Genomic DNA, 18,085 nt, shown 5'->3' on the forward strand with positions numbered 1-18,085 from the left:
TTGATAAGTAAAGATCTATTACGAAAAGAACTATATAGCAAAGTTGAACAAAATTGTGCCGCACCATAAAGTTCTGTTCAATATTTTTAATTAGAAACTTAAGGAACAAATAACAACAAATAATTATCACAAAACAATAATACATAAACGATATTTATACGGGTGTTTTTTTTAACGTATCACTATGCACATATTTCTAGAAAGTGTTTGTTTTTATAAATATAAATAATTATATTCTAATTCGATAATTTTATTGAAGAAAATTCATTTACTCTTTTGAATCAAACGATTAACTTCTTGTTATTGTTATTTCTTCATTATTAAACAAAGAATACTACTATATATAACAAATTTCTACGACAAATGTGCTTAAACATCGACCATTGACGGCCTCGGTGGTCTAGCGGTTACTTCCGATGATCGCGGGTTCGATTCATCGCACGGTGCAAACATTTGTACGTATGACTGATTGTTTGTATCGGTCTAGATGTTTTCTATATATATAATGTATGTATTTACAAATAAAAAGTAAGTATTTATATCAGTCTAGTACCCCTAACACAAGCTCTGCTTACCATGGGACTAGATGACGCTGTGTTAATTGTACAGGGAATAAAATATACGAAAACGATTACGCGCCATCTTTATTACACCGACAAACGACAACGAACTCTTTACTTTTTTAAAAATTGTTTTAAACGACAAGTTACTTTTTAAAATTATGTTTTATGGCTCTGGATACAAATATTATTTATATCGCGACATTGTTTTGACATTGTTTGTTTTATGAAATCTTCATACAATTAAAAACTTAATATAAACCCTTGTTTTTTATTCTAGCGTTCATTCGGAACACAGACTAATCACAATAAGAATGAGCGAGAGACTTGCGTATTTTGAAGTCTACATTCAGACTTCGTATAGGTAAATTTTATGTATTAATTATACCCATTTATTTCTCAGGTGCTACTAACGGGATGCAGATGCGTAGAGCTGGACTGCTGGGACGGAGATGACGGCAGTCCGGTCATCTACCATGGACACACGTTTACCACCAAAATACCGTTCCGGAGAGTCGTAGAAACAATTGCAAGGTATGCTCCTATAGAATAGAATAGAATAGAAAATAATTTATTCAAATAAACTTTTTTTTAATCTCCCGCTCATTCGGAAGAATAAGCAAGATGGTAGGGCAGGCCCCATCTCGGTGATAGGGCGACCTATTTCGCCCTACTCCGTTGTGAAATGGCGAGGCCATTTAGTAAACCGTCTAAACAAGGAGAACGAACTTATTTTCGCCATTTTGGGTTAGTTATTGAATATTTTTTCTTTTTGGTCAAGGTCACTATAACACGCAGACGAAGTTGCGGGCACAGCTGGTATATAAATAAGAGTCATAACGCCACTTATGTTACGGCGGGCTATATTTGCCTTTTAAAAATATATTTTATTTAATTAAAACAATGAAATTATTAAAGTATAAAATGTATAATTATGTCTAATGATCGAACAAGACTACTGTAAAAATATAACAATTAATAATTGGTGTTAGGTGCCGATTCGTGGTAATTTGCTGTTCCTGGTAGCGGTGTCAGCTTATTGTGCCACACACAGCAATTTACCAGGCGTTACGCCATGGTAACTCGCCTCTTGTCGAATTTTTTTTTTAACTTTTTCATAACCCTGAATTTGTTGAATTTTATTACATATCAATATAATTTATAATTAATCTATATATATATATATAACTCAAAGGTGACTGACATAGTGATCTATCAATGCACAGCCCAAACCACTCGACGGATCGGGCTGAAATTTGGCATGCAGGTAGATGTTATGACGTAGGCATCCGCTAAGAAAGGATTTTAATTAATTCTACCCCCAAGGGGATAAAATAGGGGCTGAAAGTTTGTATGAAACTTTGTCAATTTCCAACTATCGGGCTGGGACTTTGCATGCAAAAAGCTACTATGACCTAGGCATCCCCTAAGAAAGGATTTTGACGAATTCCACCCCTAAGTGGATAAATTAACGCGAGCGAAGCCGCAGGCCAAAGCTAGTTAGTTATATGTCTGAAATGAATGCATGTTAAATAACGTGAATGTCCATTTGATGATAATAATTTACAATGTCATGTTCATTACATTTATTTTATAAATCATTAATTGTATAATATCATTTTTTTAATAAAGAAAAATCGTTAAATTGTTATTTATATTATTAACCGCGTCTTAACACGAATAACTTTATAGTATGCTAGCTGACCCCACGAACTCTGTTCAGCCTCAGAATTAAATATGTCAAAGGTTTTTAGGAAGTTTAGTTACGCAATGAATTTCTGAACGCACCCTATCTGACAGGTATCAGCAGTTTGTATGGGAAAATAAAATTGTTGTTTTTACTATTTTACATGCAATTTCTTCATATTTTATCACCGTTTTAACCTTCCCTGGACTTCCACGAATATTTCAAGAATAAAATTAGCCAAATCGATTCAGCCGTTCTTGAGCTTTAGCGAGACTAACGAACAGCAATTTATTTATGGTAAATAAAGGTATTTACCTCTCTCGACGTTTCGACTAGGTTGCACTAGCCGTGGACACGAGCTGACTGGAGTAACAGCGATGTCAATGAAGATAGGTAAACACCTTTATTTACCATAACAGTAAAACACAAACAAAACTAAAACACGAAAGTTAAAAATAATCCCATATTGTGTGTTTAAATTAGTCGTTAATTCGTTTAAGTTTAACTGTGAAGTGGTCGTTGACAGGAGTGCGTTTGTTGCATCCCCGTACCCCCTCATCTTGAGCATCGAGAACCACTGCAGCCTCCCTCAGCAGCAGGTCATGGCCAGCACATTTGAGGTCAGTTATTACCGCTACAATACATTTACCGATGTTTTCTGCAGTAGTCTACAGCATGGGAAATAGAATAATATTTATTTCAATAAACTTAATATAATAATAATAATAATCTCAAATAACAATTCACACAGCGCCATCTAGACCCAAGTTAATCTAGCTAAAGCTTGTGTTATGGGTACCAGATTTGTGATACAAATACATAGATTTTTTTTCATACCGAAAATACCGAGATCGATACCAACAATCATACTCATGAATACAAATGTTTGTTCCGTGCGAGGAATCGAACCCGCGACCATTGGAAGTAAGACGGTGTGCTATACCGTCATACATTGTAATTCCGCACCGAGCATTATATATCAACTATTCTACTACGGCGTAATTTTTATACGCTTCAAAAATGATTATGAATGTTACGTTCTTCTGTTAAATAATAATGATAACCAAACTTCCGCCTCTAAAACTTACGGGTCTAAAGCCTAGGTTCCGTAGGCCCTAGTCCGCTCCTAAAAAATGAAAAGGGGTTTGCTAAAAATGGTCTAGGCAGAGGTGGACCAGCGTCGTCGGGGTTATGGAATATCCCTCCGCGTTCCCGTAACCCTGACAGAAGATGAATCCCAAGCCTAGGTAGCGTATGCTCTAAGGACGGTCTGCTGTAGAGCTGACCCTTAAAAAATGAAAAGGGATCTGCTAAACATGGTCTAAGCAGAGGTGGACATACGTGGTCGGGGTTATGGAAGATTACTCGCGCGTTCCCATATCCCTGACAAAAGGTGAATCCCAAGCCTAGGTAGCGTATGCCCTAATCCGCCCCTAAAAAATGAAAAGGGGTCTGCTAAAAGTGGTCTAGGCAGAGGCGGACCAACGTTGTCGGGGATATGAAAGATTACTCGCGCGTTCCCATATCCCTGACAAAAGGTGAATCCCAAGCCTAGGTAGCGTATGCCCTAATCCGCCCCTAAAAAATGAAAAGGGGTCTGCTAAAAGTGGTCTAGGCAGATGCGAACCAACGTCGTCCGGGTTATGGAAGATTACTCGCGCGTTCCCATATCGCTGACAAAAGGTGAATCCCAAGCCTAGGTAGCGTATGCCCTAATCCGCCCCTAAAAAATGAAAAGGGGTCTGCTAAAAGTGGTCTAGGCAGATGCGAACCAACGTCGTCCGGGTTATGGAAGATTACTCGCGCGTTCCCGTAACCCTGACAGTAGGTGAATCCTAAGCCTAGGTTGCGTATACCCTAGTCCGCCCCTGAAAAATGAAAAGAGATCTGCTTAAAATGGTCTAGGCAGATGCGGACCAACGTGGTTATGGAAGATTACTCGCGCGTTCCCATATCGCTGACAAAAGGTGAATCCCAAGCCTAGGTAGCGTATGCCCTAATCCGCCCCTAAAAAATGAAAAGGGGTCTGCTTAAAATGGTCTAGGCAGATGCGGACCAACGTCGTTATGGAAGACTGCTCGCGCATACCCGTAACCCTGACAAAAGGTGAAGAGAAGGAACACCTTGAGATTTTAGCCAGTAAGAGTCTAGCAGTTTATCTCCCTCAAAGCGGGTTCCATTAGAATTCCCCCCAAAAAAGGTCCTTGTCCGGAGCGATTTTTTTTTATACCACGTAGGTAGCAAACAAGCATACGACCCATCTGGTAGTAAACGGTTACCGTAGCCTATGGACGCCTGAGACATCAGAGGTGTCACGTGCACGTTGTCAACCCTTAAGAAGTCTTAATATACCCTTCTTGAAAAATCCCACTTGTTATTAATGTACTAGTACTGTACTGGTTGCGTCTTCATCCAGGCAGTGTTTGGAGACAAGCTGGTTACATCATTTCTGTTCGAAATTGACTACACCGACGACCCTCGGCTGCCCAGTCCAGACCAACTCAAGTACAAGGTAAATTATTATTATTCTTTACTAGCTTTTGTCCGCAGCTTCGCTTGCATAACTTCATTACTGACGATGAGACAACGGTAATAATAATAATAAACATTTATTTAGCAAACATTCCTAACATTAGCATGCAGTAAATTTAGCTGGTAGCATATATATATATACACAGCCACTACAACATACAAAATAATTAGAAACCAATATAGTAAGTAAGTAAGAAATTTGCTAAAAAGGACTCTGCTCAACATATTGCTGCAGCCGAAGCTACAGCGCTAAATTTCAGCTGAAGCCTACATATAAACCTTCCTCTTAAATCACTCTATCTATTGCTAAAAACGGCATTAAAATCGGTTGCGTAGTTTAGAAAATATAAGCGGACAGTCAGCGAAAGTGACTTCATGTTATACTATGTAAAGATAAATTCCAGGTGCTCATAAAGAACAAGAAACTACCGCCTATTGAATCAAGTCCAACGGTGGGACTCACTGGAGCCAGTTCAGCAGGACATGGAGGAGTACTCGCTACTGCTTTCAGGTGATTACTATACTGTGGAGATCTTTGGGGGAGGCTTATGTCCAGCAGTGGACGTCTTCCGGGCTGAGATGATGTTGATGATGACAAGTGAACGAAAGCTGCTTGTACACTTGGGACTGGTGTGCTCTAATCACTACGACTGATTTACTCCTATTTAGTTACTCAACCAGTTGGTTGTATATTTAATATTTTCTCTATTTGAGTATTTAATTGAATTAGTGCTAGTTGGTAGTATGTATTCACACGCTTCAACTTAAAAATGTAAAGTAACTACCAAAATTATTTAAAAGAGCAACACGCAAGTTTTTTGCTTGTTCTTCTTGTGATGAAACATCTTTCCGAATCTACTGGATTGAAAAAAATATATTTTCGATTCTATAAATTAAATAAAACTCCGTCCAATTCAAACGGAGATCGAAATTACAACGATCTGAGTCGAGGTTCGAAACCCTAGCGGTGCCCTCACACTAAAGTCGTATCCGTCAGGCGGGAGTTGGCCTTTAGCCGCTCCATAAGTCCTTCTTTTGGTTTGGAGTGCCATCTGCACTTACACCCTATCGTCCGGTGAAGCTGTAAAGATCAGCTGCAGCCAACAGCATTAGAGTAGTCCGAAAAAAGTCACCTGCACTCGCCCCCTATCATCCAGTGAAGCTGTAAAGGCCAGCTGCAACAGCATTAGAGTAGTCCCAAAAAGGAAACAATAAATTAGCGATACCCATAGACTAAAGTCGATTCTGTCAGGCGGGAGTTGGCCTTCAGCCGCTCCATAAGTCCTTCCTTTGGTTTGGAGTGCCATCTGTACTCGCCCCCTACCGTCTGGTGAAGCTGTAAAGGCCAGCTGCGACCAACTGCATTAGAGTAGTCCGGAATATCGGATTGTTATAATAATTATCCGTGTTACTTACTTCCTTTGGTTTGGAGTGCCATCTGCACTCGCCCCCTATCGTCTGGTGAAGTTGTAAAGGCCAGCTGCGGCCAACTGCATTAGAGTAGTCCGGAATATCGGATTGTTATAATAATTATCCGTGTTACTTACTTTCTTTGGTTTGGAGTGCCATCTGCACTCACCCCCTATCGTCTGGTGAAGCTGTAAAGGCCAGCTGCGACCAACTGCATTAGAGTAGTCCGGAATAACGGATTGTTATAATAATTATCCGTATTACTTACTTTCTTTGGTTTGGAGTGCCATCTGTACTCGCCCCCTACCGTCTGGTGAAGCTGTAAAGGCCAGCTGCGACCAACTGCATTAGAGTAGTCCGGAATATCGGATTGTTATAATAATTATCCGTGTTACTTACTTCCTTTGGTTTAGAGTGCCATCTGCACTCGCCCCCTATCGTCTGGTGAAGCTGTAAAGGCCAGCTGCGGACAACTGCATTAGAGTGGTCCGGAATATCGGATTGTTATAATAATTATCCGTGTTACTTACTTTCTTTGGTTTGGAGTGCCATCTGCACTCGCCCCCTATCGTCTGGTGAAGCTGTAAAGATCAGCTGCAACAGCATTAGAGTAGTCCGAAAAGACTACTACATGAAAAATGTTTTTTTTAAGGTCGAATGGCATACGGCATACAAGCACCTCGCTTCAGGAGCAGAGCAACCGCACCAGCTCTATAATGTCCAACCAGTCGGCTGGCAGTTCCCTCACTGAATACTTCTCCGACGAGGACTACGATGAAGATGATGAGGAACTTGATGGTCAGCTTCTTCTTCAGATTACTAGCTGACCCGGCAAACGTTGTTTTGCCATATAAATTAATATCGCTATTAAAAAATAGGGGTTGGGGATAGTTTTGGATTGTATGTATTTTTAATGCAATGTAAAAAATAAGTCATATAAATGAAAAAAACTTTTTTGTCTGAGTATATTTCATATGTATGTACATAAAAAAACGTATTTAAGTATTTATATCAGTTGTCTAGTACCCATATCTAATCACTTCTCTCCATCCTAAGGTTGCCTGGAAGAGATCGCTTTTTAGCTATAAGGCCGCCCATTGTTACCTCTCTGTCTTGTTTATTGTATTTTTTTTTATCATTTTATACATAATTGTATATGTAATTGTATTTTCTGTGAGAGGGACAATAAAAAGTTTCATTCATTCATATCACAAGCTCTGCTTAGTTTGGGACTAGATGGCGCTGTGTGATTGTCCAGGGTTATTATTATTACACTTATGATATTTGCACTGTACGAGGAATTGAACCCGCGACCATTGAAAGTGAACGGCGTGCTAAATCACTAAACCATCGAGGCTATCAATTATTAATCAGATATTAATAAGTAACACACAATTTCAGAGAAAGAACTGCACAAAATTCTAAAATCCATGGAGGATAAGTGCGGTCGGACTTCCCTCTCCCTCTACCAAAGTTTCCGAAGGAGTGAGGGAGACGGCGAAACCACTACGGGAAGCGTAAAACATACCACCACGAGAAAACGAAGCAACCAGATCGCTAAAGAACTGAGCGATATGGTCACATATGTTCAGGTAGGATATGGTTTCTATTTTATTTTATTTATGGGCATAGGCATGGTGGGGCAGGATAGGGCGCCCCAACCTGGCTCCGCTCTGAAAGATACTTATGTAACACAGTTGCCTATATACATCAAAATAATAATAGCATTTAATAATGTCTAGTAAGACAAATCCAATATTGTCTACTAAGCACTGCCGTATCGAAACTGTGTCACCCCACCTTACATTTTCCTATTGTTATTTAGTATATGCCCACGGCTACTTTTTACCATCGCACCGCTCGCCATCAACAGTGAATTCATTCCTACACACTAGAACCTAAGTGGTCTCGGACAGCGCGGTTTCAGAGGAGCTTCCTCCCGCGTACACTTAGATTGCGGAATGAACTGCCGAGGTTTTCTCACGACACTACAGCATGGGGTTTTTCAAGTAGGGTATATTAAGTTTTCTTAAGGGTCGGCAACGCGCACGTGACACCCCTAGTGTTTCAGGGGTCCATAGGCTACGGTAACCGTTTACCATCAGATGGGCCGTATGCTTGTTTGCCACCATAGTATTATAAAAAAAAGTATATAAGTTCAGTATTTTTATGTACATACTAGCTTTTGCTCGCGGCTTCGCTCCCGTTTATTTATCCTCTTAGGAGTGGAATTCATCAAAATCCTAACTTTGAGGTAGGCATACGTCATAGTAGCTTTATGCATGCAAAGTCTCAGCCCGATCGGTTTAAAATTGACAAAGCTTCATACAAACTTTCATCCCTTATTTTATCCCCTTGGGGGTAGAATTAATTAAAATCCTTTCTTAACGGATGCCTACGTCATAACATCTACCTGCATGCCAAATTTCAGCCCGATCCATCTAGTGGTTTGGGCTGTGCTTTGATAGATCACTATGTCAGTCACCTTTGAGTTATATATGTTTAGATTGTCAGTATAATATCATCTGTAATATACATCGTCTCAACCGACAACATCGTATTGTTACCCCGCAACAGTACCTAACCAAATGTAAAAAAAAATATCTAAGAACTGAGCGATATGGTTGCATATGTTCAGGTAGGAGCAATATGGTCTCTATTCTATTCTATTCATGGTATAGTCGCGGTGGGGCAGGATGGGGTGTTTGCCCCACCCTGGCTCTGTTCTATAAGGTGAGATTGCCGTCAAACGCGCTCAAATTATGATATGAAAAAAAAAACCTAATCAAATCTACAAAAAAAAAATATAAATAATAATACTTAAATATTTTTTTAAGTTACTCTTATTGCTACATTTTGAGGTAAAAAAATAAATATACATTTAGGGATATAATAGATCACACGTATAAAATTTCATCAAAATCGGTTACGCCATTTCATAGGATATATATATAACACTTAAAACTGCGACAAATGTAAATTTTATATATTAGATTAGTGCAAAAATGAACATAAAAATTCAAAAATATTATTTATAATTACAGGCGATCAAATTCCGCGGCCTCAGCCCATTGTCGCCGAAGAGCTCTATCAAACAACCCAGCAACTCAAGTGTTACCAAGGACAGCGCGCCGTGTAGCAGCTTCGAGTCCTCGGAGAGCAGCGACAGCACTGGAACAGTAAATGTAAGTAAAGTAAAGTACTTTATGTATTATAATAGATGTACCATTATTAATACAGTTGAATGTTAATCCCCCAATATGATCAAGTGCAAAGATGGCTGGTTCGCAGTAAAAGAAAATCGCGTATCTTCGACAGATACTCTAATTTCATTAATTTCATCAGGTAGCTCAGTAGTCGCTAACCCATACAAAAATGTATGAAAATGAATTTGTCGTAGACTGGACTCTGATCTGATAAACTGAAGAACGAAAATCGCGTATCTTCGACAGATACTCTAATTTCATTGATTTCCTCATAGCTCAGCAGTCGCTAACCCATACAAAAATGTATGAGTCGTAAACTATACTCTAAACTCATAAACTGAAGAACGAAAATCGTGTATCTTGGACAGATATTCTGATTTGATTCACTCCATCAGGTAGCTCAGCAGTCGCAGTCCTCAAGCGGTCGAGCTCGCTGCCTGAACGCGCCAGCTTCTCACCACCCTTGCTACAGATGTTCTTCCGTCAATGAAGCTATTGGCAAGAAGATTTGCAGGAAACATCCCCTAGCTCTCGTAGCCCATACGGAAACACAACTCGTTAGGACTTATCCCGCCGGGTAAGTTACATATATTAACTACTAGCAGTGTCTCGACGACCCTATAATGGCAGTTAACCTCCCCAAGGGTTCACCCGTTCCGTCCCGACCACACTTAAACACACACACGACACCGTCCTCGCCGGCGAAGACGACGACCTCAAACACACAATATCTCGGCGCTCCACACCGGCGCCCACGGGCGCCCTTCTGATCGATCCCCCGTCCAATTCAAATAGGGAGAGAAATTACGACGGCCGGAGCCAAGGTTCCAACCCCTAGCGGTGCCCTCAGACTAAAGTCGTATCCGTCAGGCGGGAGTTGGCCTTCAGCCGCTCCATAAGTCCTTCCGCGGGTTTGGAGTGCCATCTGCACTCGCCCCCTAACGTCCGGTGAAGCTGTAAAGGCCAACTGCGGCCAACAGCATTAGAGTAGTACGAAAAAAAAATAACTAGCAGACCCGGCCACGCGTTGCTGTGGCTAATAATAGACAAATAATTTGCAATAAATTAATATTGCGACTATAAATTGAGATGTCCTCCTATCTTACAAGTTGGATCAAATTGCATAGAAATTAAATTTGCAATCGGTTTAGTAGTTTAGAGGACAAACAATGTGACACGTAATTTTTATATATAAAGACTAGCTGTACCGGCAAACGTTGTTTTGCCTTAAAATAAAAAAAGAAAATTTAGGGGTGAACTATTCCTAACATTTAGGGGGATGAAAAATAGATGTTGGCCGATTCTCAGACTTACTCAATACGCTCACAAAATTTCATGAGAATCGGTCAAGCCGTTTCGGAGGAGTATGGGAACGAAAACTGTGACACGAGAATTTTATATATAAGATATACTACTAGCTGATCCTGCAATCGTTGTTTTGTCATATAAATTAAAATCGCTATTAAAAAATAGGGGTTGGTGATAGAACGGTGAAAATTTAGGGTTGTATATATTTTTAAATCCACATTATAAAAAAATAAGAAAATATTGGCCAAAAAATAAAAGTTAGGGTATGGACACCCTTATGACTTAGGAATGTGAAAAATAGTTAATACCGATATTATAGAATAACTGTTTTACAGCCTAAGAATCGACTCGTCGAACTTCGACCCTGTGACCTTCTGGTCTTGCGGCGTGCAACTCGTCGCGCTGAACTACCAGACGGAAGACGCCGCAATGGCTGTTAACGCAGCCATGTTTGAAAGCAACGGATATATTGGATATGTGAAGAAACCGCCAGTAATGTGGGATCCTGGACATATTGCGTACAGACGGTCAGTATTTTTTATATAGATAACTGAAGTGGCCAGGGTCCACTCCGGTCCATAAATCGGATGACATCTATCTCTCACTCTACTACATCATGACCACAATTGTTCTGACAAGAGCGTATCGAATAAGACCTGAAGTGACAATGCTAACTGCTTAACTGAACTTGGCTTTTATTTATTTATATTTATAAACTCTTTATTGCACCAATAGAATTAATACATAAGAATTATACAGAAAAAAGATATGTAAGTACAAAAGGCGGTCTCATCGCTAGAAGCAATCTCTTCCAGACAACCTTTAGGTAGAGAAAGTACAACAAAAGTGGTAGGTGGCGCATGAATAGAATGGAAGAATATATATATAAACGTAATAATAGGGATAGGATAATAATACCAATAAATGTTAGAAGATAACACACATTATATATACTATATATAAAATATATACATACATATATAAATACACAGAAATGCAAGTACAAAACAACAATGTCATATGCAAAGAAACAAGACACATAGCAAGAAGGAATATAGAGAAATTTAAGTGGAGAGGTAAAGGGATTTAACCGAGCTCTTAAAAATGGGTAATGATTGGCTTTCATTAGCTTCAGCTAAGGAAAAAATTGCAGTTAAGTTTTAACAGCAGTCAGTTTTTAGCAGCCATTTGCACTCGCCCTCTATCGTCCGGTGAGGCTGTAAAGGCCAGCTGTTTTCAATTAACCTTTAACTTAGTCCTTACCTGCTCTATAAGTCCTTCCTTTGGTTTGAAGTGCCATCTGCATCTGCATCACCCTATTGTCCAGTAAAGCTGTAAAAGCCAGCTACGGCCAACAGCATTAGAGTAGTCCGAGAAGACAACCATGTGTGTGAGATGGCCCATACTACTATATAATATAATATTTTTTATGCAGGACAATTCACACAGCGCCATCTAGTCCCAAAAGAAGCAGAGCTTGTGTAATAGACAACTGATTGAAATAATCAAAATATTTATTTTAAATACATATATTACGCATAAAAAGGCCCTAAATGTAATACATTTTCCTAATTTGCTGTTATTTTGCGGAATTCCATTTCTGTACTTAATCGATATATATTATTTTGCACACATGCTAATGGTAGCGGTAATATATATAAATTAATATAAATAATATAAATAATCTTTAATACAAATGTTTGTATCATATGAGGAAGTGAACCCGCGACCATTGGATGTCAGGCGCTGTGCTAAACTACTAAACAACTGAGACTATCGACTTATGGCGAAGATTGAATCCACGACCATCGGTCAAGCAAAGCGGTGTGCTAAATTACTAGACCACTAAGACTGCACTTATGACTTACCATATCATATTACCAATTTCAGGTTCAACCCTATGGACAAAGAGTTTGATGGTATCCACGCAGCCCACCTGACCCTCGCCGTTATATCCGGACAGTACGTCGCTGAAAATGTATACTCATTCTACAACGCATTCGTTGAAGTCGAAATATTAGGCGTGCCAGCCGACTGTAAGAAGATCCGGACAAAAGTGGCAAGGAAGAACGCTCTAAACCCTATATGGAATGAAACATTCAATTTTAAGGTAAGCTTAAATATTCTAATACTGGCTGAAACCGTCAGTGCACTTATACTAATATTATATAAGACTACAAGAAAATCCGGACTAAAGTAGCCAGGAATAACGCTCTAAATCCTATATGGAATGAAACATTCAATTTTAAGGTAAGCTTAAATATTCTAATACTGGCTGAAACCGTCAGTTCACTTATACTAATATTATATAAGACTGCAAGAAGATCCGGACTAAAGTAGCCAGTAATAACGCTCTAAACCCTATATGGAATGAAACATTCAATTTTAAGGTAAGCTTAAATATTCTAATACTGGCTGAAACCGTCAGTTCACTTATACTAATATTATATAAGACTACAAGAAAATCCGGACTAAAGTAGCCAGGAATAACGCTCTAAATCCTATATGGAATGAAACATTCAATTTTAAAGTAAGCTTAAATATTCTAATACTGGCTGAAACCGTCAGTTCTCTTATACTAATATTATATAAGACTATAAGAAGATATGAACTAAAGTAGCCAGGAAAAACGTTCTAAATCCTATATGGAATGAAACATTTAATTTTAAAGTAAGCTTAAATATTCTAATACTGGTTGAAACCGTCAGCTCTCTTATACTAATATTATATAAGACTGCAAGAAGATCCGGACTAAAGTAGCCAGGAAAAACGTTCTAAATCCTATATGGAATGAAACATATAATTTTAAGGTAAGCTTAAATATTCTAATACTGGCTGAAACCGTCAGTTCACTTATACTAATATTATATAAGACTACAAGAAAATCCGGACTAAAGTGGCAAGGAAGAACGCTCTAAACCCTATATGGAATGAAACATTCAATTTTAAGGTAAGCTTAAATATTCTAATACTGGCTGAAACCGTCAGTTCACTTATACTAATATTATATAAGACTGCAAGAAGATCCGGACTAAAGTAGCCAGTAATAACGCTCTAAATCCTATATGGAATGAAACATTCAATTTTAAAGTAAGCTTAAATATTCTAATACTGGCTGAAACCGTCAGTTCTCTTATACTAATATTATATAAGACTATAAGAAGATATGAACTAAAGTAGCCAGGAAAAACGTTCTAAATCCTATATGGAATGAAACATTTAATTTTAAAGTAAGCTTAAATATTCTAATACTGGTTGAAACCGTCAGCTCTCTTATACTAATATTATATAAGACTGCAAGAAGATCCGGACTAAAGTAGCCAGGAAAAACGTTCTAAATCCTATATGGAATGAAACATATAATTTTAAGGTAAGCTTAAATATTCTAATACTGGCTGAAACCGTCAGTTCACTTATACTAATATTATATAAGACTACAAGAAAATCCGGACAAAAGTGGCAAGGAAGAACGCTCTAAACCCTATATGGAATGAAACATTCAATTTTAAGGTAAGCTTAAATATTCTAATACTGGCTGAAACCGTCAGTTCACTTATACTAATATTATATAAGACTGCAAGAAGATCCGGACTAAAGTAGCCAGGAAAAACGTTCTAAATCCTATATGGAATGAAACATATGTATAATTTTAAGGTAAGCTTAGATATTCTAATACTGGCTGAAACCGTCAGTGCACTTATACTAATATTATATAAGACTATAAGAAGATATGAACTAAAGTAGCCAGGAAAAACGTTCTAAATCCTATATGGAATGAAACATATAATTTTAAGGTAAGCTTAAATATTCTAATACTGGCTGAAACCGTCAGTTCTCTTATACTAATATTATATAAGACTGCAAGAAGATCCGGACTTTCCTGGCTACTTTATAGCCAGGAAAAACGCTCTAAATCCTATATGGAATGAAACATTCAATTTTAAAGTAAGCTTAAATATTCTAATACTGGCTGAAACCGTCAGTTCACTTATACTAATATTATATAAGACTGCAAGAAAATCCGGACTAAAGTAGCCAGGAAAAACGTTCTAAATCCTATATGGAATGAAACATTTAATTTTAAAGTAAGCTTAAATATATAGCTTATATAATAGTGGCTGAAACCATCAGTTCATCTATACTAATATTATAAAAGAAATTATGAACCAAAATCATTAGGAAAGTGGCTCTAAACCCTATATGGAATGAAACATTTCATTTTAAGGTAAACTAAAATATTCTGAAACCGGCAGTTGATTTTTAAGCTAAGCAGAGCTTGTGTTATGGGTACCAGATAATTTATATTACATACACAATATACATAGAAAACACCCAGACCGATACAAACAATCATACTCATGAATACAAATATTTGTACCGTGCGAGGAATCGAACCCGCGACCATCGTAAGTAAGACGGTGAGCTAAGTATAAACCCTATATGGAATGAAGCGTTTAATTTTAAGGTAAGTTTTAATATAGTGGCTGAATCTGTCAGTTCCTGTACATATAGTAATATTGCGTAAGATTTTATAATAAACTGTCAGAATCTGCACTAAATCTGACAGAGAGGCAATTCAAATCTTATATTAAAGAATTCTTGTGTAAGAAAGCCTATTACAGGATAGACGAATTCATAGACGACAACATATCAAGTAAATAATTAGTTTATTAGCATACAACGTTATAATTTGTTTATCTCATTGCTTTCTTGATTCAATTATTTTAGAAATATGAAAGCGTAGCGGTTTTTGTGATTGATTGCCGCATGCATTCTTATGTGAAATGTGAATACTATAACCATCAGATGGCAATTGTGAGTAGCTATGACGTGGTCTGGTGTTTTGAGTAGTCATGCTCACTAAAATGTCCAGACTTGTGGCGGCGTGGTGGACCGAGTCATTGGGCTCCCTAAAATAGGGTCTAGCGCAGTGGTGGCTGGCTCATCCGTCATACTCGTGAACGGGTGCTGCTTGTGTGGACTGGCTGCTCTAATCACTATGACTTGTTTTCTCTTATTAATTGTATAACCAGTTGTTGTATATTGAATGTTTTTTCTATTTTATTATTTCATTGAATTAGTGCTAATCGCTGGTTTGTATTAAGGGGGTCTTCCTATGTGATGGGTTGAAAAAATCGATTTTTTTTTTTCATAAATTGCTCCCTTAACATGTCTAGAATACGGTAGTAAAGCGATTTTAGAAAATTCGAAGTCGTTTTAAAGATACAGCAGGTAAAAGAAAGAGCGGTTCGGAGCGGTGAGTTGGCAGTTAGAGACCGGGCCTATTGTGTATTGGGCCCGGCTTTATACCTGGCCTCCCTTTTATTAATATATTTGTTTATACAAGTTTAGACACGTTTAGGTAAACTTACTGATAAAGTTATCCAAGAAATTACAAAATTCTACGGATTAGCAATTCGACGCCATCCAGATTCGCTTGAAGATATGAGAAAGGAAGTTTGGGCAACGTACTATCACAAATGTTCTTCTGATGAAAACCCTCAGCATCAATTTTGTCCAGAAGGCGAAGACAGTTGGTGTAAATGGCGTAAGGCTGAAACTAATAATGAACTGGACCAATTTCATCACGATAAACCACCTCTAATTCCGCAAGTCCAAGAAGCTATCAAACCGGTTTTCGAAGATTTATCGAAAGACGAATTATTAATTCGTTGTTTAGGAGCAGAGACACAAAACAATAACGAATCTTTGAATTCTTTGATTTGGACTTTCGCTCCTAAACATCTTCATTCTGGTCCCAAAGTTGTTGAAATTGCTAGCTACTTAGCAGTTATTATCTTTAATGAAGGTTTTCAAGGTATTTTAAAAGTTATGTCGATTATGGGATGCCCTGTTGGTCGTGAAGCCCAAGCGTATGTTGAGAAACGGGATGAAAAGCGAATCTTACGCTCTGAGCGGCGCGTAAGTGATGTCGTTAAACAAGCCAGGATTGACTCAAGAGCTGAACAATCTGCTTTAAAAGAGTTTCACGAGGAAGAGGAAGGAATACTCTATGGACCAGGCATCGCCGATTGAGAGTAAGTTGATATTTTAATAGTTTTTAACGGACTTGAAACTTTAAACGCGTTTTTCTCAAAACTGTGTTTTTCAAACTTTCCTCCATTGTATCTCAGAAACGGCTGGACCGAATTACTTGAAATTTACAGGGCACACTCAATATATGTAAACGCATGGAATGAACTATTATCAATCGAAAATTTTCAAAACTTCGATTTTTTTATAGCAAAAAACAAAAAAAAAACGCCTAATTTGCAACTTTTATTTCAAATGTCTATCAAAAATCCAATTTTTTTTATATTCATTTGATTATAGGTCATTCCGTGCTTTTAAGCCTACAAATTAAAACGCCGTTTTTTTTTTTTTTTCAGATAAGCCGATCAGCCGGAATCGTGGAGGAAGTGGGAGCTCTTTTTTTCGAGGCGGGGGTGTTCAGAGCGCTGTAACTCTAGTTTGGCTGAATATTTTTAGCTGAAATTTTATATTTATACTGTCCAAATATGTGTTAATAAATGATAAAAAACTTGAAGCTCTAAATATTTACTGGTCGTAGAAAAAAAATCCTAAAATATCCCTAAAAACAGGCCGTCACATAGGAAGACCCCCTTAACACACTTAAACTTAAATTGTAAGTAAGAATAAATTCTCCACGTTAGCACTACATCCAAGTGGTCCTCTGGTGTCATCCATAAATATATACAGCCACTTACCACTTTCTTTAAAAGAGATAAAAAATGATAAAATATTTATAAGAAATCTCAAGACATTGTTGATTAAAAAATGTTATTATACAATTTTAGAATATAAAAATGACACATTCAATTAAATATTATACAGATTTTAGTAATTAAATATATACAATTTCAAATTATTAATTATTATTACTATTTTTATTATTATTATTATATATTATATAAAAAATAACTCGTCCTCATCTCTTCTCTTCCGCTTGCTCTGCCCAACAGGGTCTATAATTAACCTACTTTGAAATGTACCTGTCTATCTATATACTGTAAAATTATGGAATGCAAAGCTTAAATAAATAAATAAATAAATAATTTTCAGATTAACTTCCCAGAACTAGCATTTGTCCGTTTCGAAATATACGATGCTGATACGAACTATATGCTGTCTCAGAGAGTGATACCACTGCAGTGTTTGCGACCGGGCTACAGGCATGTACGGCTGAGGTCAGTATTATATCCTTACTAGTATTATATATGCGAAAGTAACTGTCTGTCTGTCTGTCTCGCTTTCAAGTCAAAACTACTGAATCGATTAAAATGAAATTTGGTACACAGATAATCTAGACCCTGAGAAAGAACATAGGTAATTAATAGGCAACTTAATATAATTATATTAAG

At 37.6% G+C, this 18,085-nt stretch overlaps 1 protein-coding gene across 1 annotated transcript in view; it reads left to right on the forward strand.

Annotated features, from left to right (window-relative positions):
• The window catches only part of LOC131850404 (1-phosphatidylinositol 4,5-bisphosphate phosphodiesterase epsilon-1-like), a 165,459-nt gene that overhangs the window by 128,187 nt on the left and 19,187 nt on the right, over nucleotides 1–18,085 (forward strand). The window contains exons 23-33 of the mRNA XM_059200616.1: nucleotides 964–1,094; nucleotides 2,774–2,867; nucleotides 4,664–4,759; nucleotides 5,184–5,290; nucleotides 6,842–6,987; nucleotides 7,591–7,781; nucleotides 9,234–9,374; nucleotides 9,791–9,972; nucleotides 11,039–11,230; nucleotides 12,594–12,813; nucleotides 17,787–17,911. Coding sequence (XP_059056599.1) covers nucleotides 964–1,094; nucleotides 2,774–2,867; nucleotides 4,664–4,759; nucleotides 5,184–5,290; nucleotides 6,842–6,987; nucleotides 7,591–7,781; nucleotides 9,234–9,374; nucleotides 9,791–9,972; nucleotides 11,039–11,230; nucleotides 12,594–12,813; nucleotides 17,787–17,911 — 1,625 coding nt within the window. The remainder of the gene's footprint in view (nucleotides 1–963; nucleotides 1,095–2,773; nucleotides 2,868–4,663; nucleotides 4,760–5,183; nucleotides 5,291–6,841; nucleotides 6,988–7,590; nucleotides 7,782–9,233; nucleotides 9,375–9,790; nucleotides 9,973–11,038; nucleotides 11,231–12,593; nucleotides 12,814–17,786; nucleotides 17,912–18,085) is intronic.

Source organism: Achroia grisella, unplaced genomic scaffold, assembly GCF_030625045.1.
Source record: "Achroia grisella isolate CSIRO2021 unplaced genomic scaffold, CSIRO_AGI_Agris_v1 utg768, whole genome shotgun sequence".
NCBI lineage: Eukaryota > Metazoa > Arthropoda > Insecta > Lepidoptera > Pyralidae > Achroia > Achroia grisella.